We start from the raw sequence: 6,000 nt of genomic DNA on the forward strand, positions 1-6,000 counted from the left end.
ACCAACAAAGTCATTCAAGTTCCACAAAAAGCTTTTAAAAGCACTCAAGACGTCTTCTCACTATATCTGGTGAAAGCAAAACATTGCAGAAGTAGAAAAGTAGACATACATATAGACAAACAGTCAATTTATGGAAGATTAAGTGAAATCACTTGGAGGATGAATGGATTATTTGACAACAGGATGAGCAAATAAAAGACCAGACAACTTCTAGATAAAGTGATAGAGAGACACTTGCTTACTGATCCAGCTCGGGAAAATACTAGGATACAATTTTCAGACTTTTCCAGGCTGTCTAGGAACCTTTGGATGCCAGTGATAAACATAAACATAACTAAAGCAGCCTGGCGCTTACCATGCAGCCTTGAGGAAAGATGAAGATCCTGTCATCTGAGTATTGAAATCCAAATGTAGAGAGCAGATCCACAACGTCCTCCTCAGCGTAGCTGCAGCTGTCATACGAGGGCAGGTTGGTGATCAGCAGCAGCTTTGGGTAAACGAAGCTTAACGGCTGAGAGGAAATAAAAGAAACAGAAACCTATTAACAGAGGGAAATGCCTCGCTGGTGTAGCGCTTTAGCATTAGCGGAATGTAATGTTTATGATAAGAGCTCTAGGGCTAGTGCAGCTAGCTTCGCAGCTAGTGGTGCCCACCACTGATTCACTTAGAAATAGACACTGATTAAACATGTCGGTGCAGAAAACCTCCACATAACAATATAAACCAAATTAGCATTTTATTTACTTCATTAGACAAAAGGTAAACTTCAGTTTAGTCAAAGTGAACAGAAAAGACAGAAGAATGAAACTGACCCTGGACCCCAGGATGCTCGACGCCAGAACGTAATCTGTATGTGGATGGAGTCAAAGTGTAAAAAGCAGTGAAACCCAGTCCCTGTAATTATCTCATCAAAACAAAATATGTCTGACAATCACCTTTGCTGTTTAGGTTCAGTTGATTCAGGTAATCGGGGACAATCCTCTCCCCAACAGTCAGCTGCTTCTCACGCTCTTCTGCTGTGGTTTCAATGGTTGGACTAGGTGGCTTTGCGGCTTCTTTAAAGGACAGAAAATATCAAACAAATTTGTTTATTTTTTCTTAAATTGCAAATTAATTTGGAGGGGAAAAGGGTAAAGACATATATTTTTTATTGTCCAGTTGTCTTTACCCGTTTGATTTGTTTCGATTGGAGCTTCAGCAGAGCTTCCTGCAGTCTGCGGTTCTGTCTGCTTTTCGTTGGACTTCAGATTCTGTGCAGTCGACTCTGGATTCGACAAAGTTTTTATTTGGACAGAAGTCTCTGGATTTTCACTGGCCATTCGTTTCAGAGGCAAACCGGTTGAAAATTCACCTGCTGCAGTCCCAGCTTTTGGTGGTTCTTCAGGTTTTGGCTCTTTCGGTTCTTCCATTTTTATTGGCTCCGGCGCTCCACTTGTTCCCAACTCAGCATTTTCCACATTTTCCGTCTCACTACTAACTATGTTAACTTGGGTTTGTTTTGTTGTTTCAGATTGTTCAGGTGCAACAAACTCTTGAAGGCTTGTTGTTGAGATTTTGGCCTGTTTGTCAGACTCAGATGGTTTTGCTTCAACTACTTCCATTTTTTTGCTGCTGGGTGGAAGATTTTCACCCTGTAGGATTTTGTTTGATACTTTTATCACTTTACCCACAGAGGAGTCATTATTTTCTTTCAGCCTTGGTTTTGTTGCAGTCGGGATGTGATCCCTGCCTTTTGATTTTTGTCCACTGTTACTGGGACTGGGTATCTTGTCGGGCTTTGGAGCTTCTTTCTTGTCTTTAGCTGATTTTACAGACCGTTTTGCTGCCACGTTGACTGTTTTCACAGTTTGAACCACCTGCTTCTTGGAGACACACTTTCCTTTGGAAGCCAAGACTTTGGCTTTTTTCACAAGCTTGACTGCTGTGCTCTTTTTGGACCTTATTTGGATAGACAAAAGCTTTTTAAGTGGCAGGAGAACCAAGTTTCTAGCAGAAGCAGACTGACGGGGCACAGCGGGCGTTCTGTGAAGAACATGAAAGACAAAAAGGTTTAAAAACGCACTAAAAACAGTCACCATCTCTAATTCAAAGTCTTACGACTGTCATGCCACACTGGATATCAGTGAGATTGTGGAAGAACTTACTCTGGACTAAGATTTTTCTGATCCTCTGGAGACGCAGATAAAGAGGCCTCTGAAATTCCGTCCTACAAATCGATTTATTGTGAATTGGTCAGGTTATTGGTAACATGAGAAAACTAAACAGAAGCAAACTCATTAACTGCAGAAACATACCTGCTTTGCAACAAATGTGAGGGAAACTCCTTTTATCTCAAGGCTTTTTAAACCTTTAAGCTTGGCAGCATCTTCCTCTTTTTCAAAACACACAGTCGCCTATAAATGTATGGGAGGGAAAATGGGACTGATTTAACTACTTTCACACAAGTGCTACAAGAAAGACAAAGAGTTGGCAAGCAGTAAAAACGCAGACAATTTTAGTTTCCTCAATTTCAGAGCAAACTATTTTTTGTTATACATTTTAGATTATTTCCAGTTCTTTAACTGGTCGATTTCTTTTTCGTTTTAGTGAAGTTTCTCTTAATGCAACTTGTTTGATGACGGATCATCTACATCTGAAGATGTAGCTCCTGTTAGTTTCCTAAACTGTTAGTTTACACGGGGTAAAGTACTCTTACTAGAATTTTGGTTTCCATGGCATTTTGGTTTCCATGGAAACCAAACTTCTTATTTTTTTCCCAAACCAAACGTGATCAAGTTTAGCCTTCATGCGTTTGAGTTTTGTTTTTTTTTAACACCCTGATGTACCGGCGGGACTACTGCCGCCGCGGACGAACGCCGAACCGGACACAGAGCTATAGAAGTACTTAGTCCGACCAGAGGTAAGAGTCATTCACTGTGTCATTTATGAAGCTGAATGCGGCGGCGGCGGCAGCAGCGGCAAACACCAGCTGCGGCTACAGCCAACTCTTCCTCTGTCTGGTCCTCATCCCCCATTACCGCCTATGATTTCTACAACCCGATTGATTTCAACGCGCTCCGGTTCAATTTGAATAGACTTAAAGACGTTACTCATCGCTGATTTGGCAAGGAAGTGCTAAAGCTGTTGGGACCGTTAGACGTCATTTACCCAGAATGCACTGCAGCGTGACCAACACGCGACGTTCGCTTGATAGCGTTTTATTAAAATTGATAAAAACCAAACAGCACACAGTATTACTACTGTATTGTCTTTACATCTAAAATAAATATTTCTCAAATAAAATCTACCGTTACATCCAACCATGGACCCTTTTGAAGGGATTTTGTATCGTCTAGTTTACTAGGATAGTGTGATTACTGTGTGAACAAATGAATCACATCCATAAAGGGCCTTTGCGTGTCATATTTCATAGTAATGTAAAAGAATCAGAGAAATTATAATTAAATTTGATTGTGTGAGATTTAAGCAATTTCATGTTTTTCGCCAAATTTCCTGAAACTAAGCCAATACTTTAGTTTTACGCAAACTATGTATAGGTATTAAGAAGATGTAGATGGGGAGTAAATAATACAGAGCCTACAAAGTAAGTAAATATTCTAATTCAACTAAGCCTATTTGCAATTAGATTAAAATATGACAAAAAATTTGAATTTTGTTCCAATTTTATCACAGGTTTTAGTAAATGTGATTTTATCCAATTCACTTGTTAAAACTCACACAAAGATACTGTGAAAAATAAAATGTGCACAGAGTAAAGCAAAAATATTCACATAGCATTAAGAGACAGATGTAGGGTTTATCCTACATTTTCCATACCTCTTGTTTAGACTTAAACAGTAAGAGGGATTTGGTTTTTCCAAAGGACTCCATGGCTGCGATCACATCACCATGGGAGAGAGTATCAAAATTGCCTCTGAGCCTCAACATGGTTGGAGGTGACGGTTTACTGTGATGAGCAAATGGAGGCTGGGGAAAAAAGTAAGAAATAAAAGATTAAATGTACATTTGGCTGGCTGTTAAAAACAAAAGAACTGCAGCTGCTGTTATGAATGACAAGTGATGAAATATATGATCTGGATTTAAATATTGTCCACCACAAGCATCAGAATTCAACATATTTGCGGTTTTCTCCCTCTCATTGCTGAGCAAAACATGAGTGTAACAGTGAACTAAGAGAAAGTGTGTTTTCTATGATATATTAATACATATCTGCAGTCAGTTAAGGCAGTGAGGCAGCAAGAGAGTCTAAGACTGACGCAACTTTCTCATTGGTTAATAGGAAACTATGATGTCTGACGTACAAATATCAAGAATATGAAACCCAAACACCCACCTTGGATATAGTCGTAGAATGTTCCTCACTCCTTGGAAGGTTAGGTTGCACCAGATTCAAATTTGTGTCCAACTTTAACTTTGTTGGGTTGAAGGAAGATGACGAGGAAACAGATGTTTGGCTGCTGCCTCTTGATGATGTGGAAGCCTCCATTTTGTTGGTCATTGATGATGTTTGTGATGATGAAGATGGCCGTTTTTTAGCTTGCTCAGCCAGTACAACAGTATGAGCTACAGGCTTGAACACATTGGCAGTGTTTAGCTGCTCTGGCACAGAAGAAGCTTGAATAATAAACCAAAAAGAAAGCATTAGTTTTGGTGCAAAACAAACCTAAAAACAACAAATCCAATACAGTCCAAGTAATTTCAACTAGTACTTTGCTTTGGAAAGTATATAAAAATATTTGGTCAACTGTGCCCAATAGACTGACCAATATTGGAAGCGTCCAATGAACTCCACGGTTTCCCCTAGAAAACCTGCTAAACCTGGTGCTAGTGGGGCGCTAGGCTAGTCCACTAGCGGCCCACCAGGGTTTTGTGCTAACAAATGTTAACAGTTACAAAAATTCAGAAGTGCACGAGCAGATATGATAATTTGGCGGTGCGATCGTTGCGTTTTAATTTATCATATGACTAATTGATTTACTGCTCATTGTGACAGGCCTATGGCTGATACCAAATGTTGTAACAACAAACCTGAATTCATGAGTTGCTTTGTTAGAATTTGTTCACTGCATGGCTTCTTTTTCGGAGATTCCACCAGGAACAGCTGTCGCCTATGGCTTCCACTTACTGAAGAGCGCTCCTCACGCTTCTCGGATAAGCACTGCTTCCCATCACTTCCTCTTGGCGATGACTGTGCCTTGTGATTCTTCTGCGGTGAACTTTGTTTGTCATGACATAAGGACTGTTGCTTATCTGTCCTTACTGGTCTTGTTGGAGACAACTGTTGCGCACTGCTCCTTCTTGGTGACCGACAACGTTCATGACTCCTTCCTCGTGGCCCCTTTCTCTCCTCACTTCTGGGAGACAACCATCGATTGGGGCTCCTGCTTGACTGCCGTTTTTCATCACCATGTTCTCGCTCTCTAGTCGTACGTGAGAGTTGCTCCTGGCCCATCCTTGGCGACCGTAGTTGCTCAATATTTGTCCTTGGAGATGATGGTATATTAGAGCTCCGTCTTGGTAAACCAAGAGTCTTAAACCTTCTTTTTGGTGAAAGACGCCTCTCCCAATCACTTGAACGTCTCTGATAGTCGGAGAAAATACGGCGGTTGTGCCGTGGAGATGTAGATCTAGACCGAGACCTGATGGAAACATAAAGTTCTAAATTCTAAAAAAAACCAAACGTATTATTGCAGACTTTAATAATCTTTAGCTCTTGCAAAGACAAACCTGAAACTATGGATACAAATGAACATCTTTGTCTCTAAACTTAAATATTTCATTGACACAAACCTGCGACTGTGCCTGGGACCGTGAAATGATTGTGTCCTGTTGCTCAGTTTTCCCCTTCGACCTTCAGAGCTGCTGTGTCGACGAGGGCTGTTAGAGCGAGAACTACCGCTAGTAGTGGCCCCTCTACGCCTAAAAGTACGGCGTCGATAAGGACTTTTGGAGGGAGAACTACTGCTAGTAGTGGCCCCTCTATGCCTAAAAGTTCGGCGT

The 6,000-nt window shown here is 40.9% G+C and overlaps 2 protein-coding genes across 5 annotated transcripts in view; both read right to left on the minus strand.

The window, feature by feature from the left end:
* The window catches only part of LOC103480615 (uncharacterized), a 39,782-nt gene extending 33,788 nt beyond the window's left edge, over positions 1-5,994 (minus strand). For 2 of the 4 annotated variants that reach the window (XM_008435640.1, XM_008435636.1), the window contains exons 1-10: positions 5,791-5,994; positions 5,029-5,639; positions 4,334-4,614; positions 3,817-3,966; positions 2,295-2,393; positions 2,145-2,206; positions 1,169-2,022; positions 936-1,055; positions 813-847; positions 356-511 (exon numbers count right to left, since the gene is read on the minus strand). In XM_008435640.1, coding sequence (XP_008433862.1) covers positions 356-511; positions 813-847; positions 936-1,055; positions 1,169-2,022; positions 2,145-2,206; positions 2,295-2,393; positions 3,817-3,966; positions 4,334-4,614; positions 5,029-5,452 — 2,181 coding nt within the window. In that variant the 5' untranslated portion in view covers positions 5,453-5,639; positions 5,791-5,994. Of the gene's footprint in view, positions 1-355; positions 512-812; positions 848-935; positions 1,056-1,168; positions 2,023-2,144; positions 2,207-2,294; positions 2,394-3,816; positions 3,967-4,333; positions 4,615-5,028; positions 5,666-5,790 lie in introns of all 4 variants that reach the window. The other 2 variants (XM_008435638.1, XM_008435637.1) reach the window with 2 other exon arrangements.
* The window catches only part of LOC103480616 (zinc finger protein 638-like), an 8,259-nt gene continuing 8,092 nt past the window's right edge, over positions 5,834-6,000 (minus strand). The window contains exon 6 of the mRNA XM_017310331.1: positions 5,834-5,985. Within this exon, the coding sequence (XP_017165820.1) occupies positions 5,834-5,985 (152 nt within the window). The remainder of the gene's footprint in view (positions 5,986-6,000) is intronic.

Source organism: Poecilia reticulata, linkage group LG18 (genome assembly GCF_000633615.1).
Source record: "Poecilia reticulata strain Guanapo linkage group LG18, Guppy_female_1.0+MT, whole genome shotgun sequence".
Taxonomy (NCBI): domain Eukaryota; kingdom Metazoa; phylum Chordata; class Actinopteri; order Cyprinodontiformes; family Poeciliidae; genus Poecilia; species Poecilia reticulata.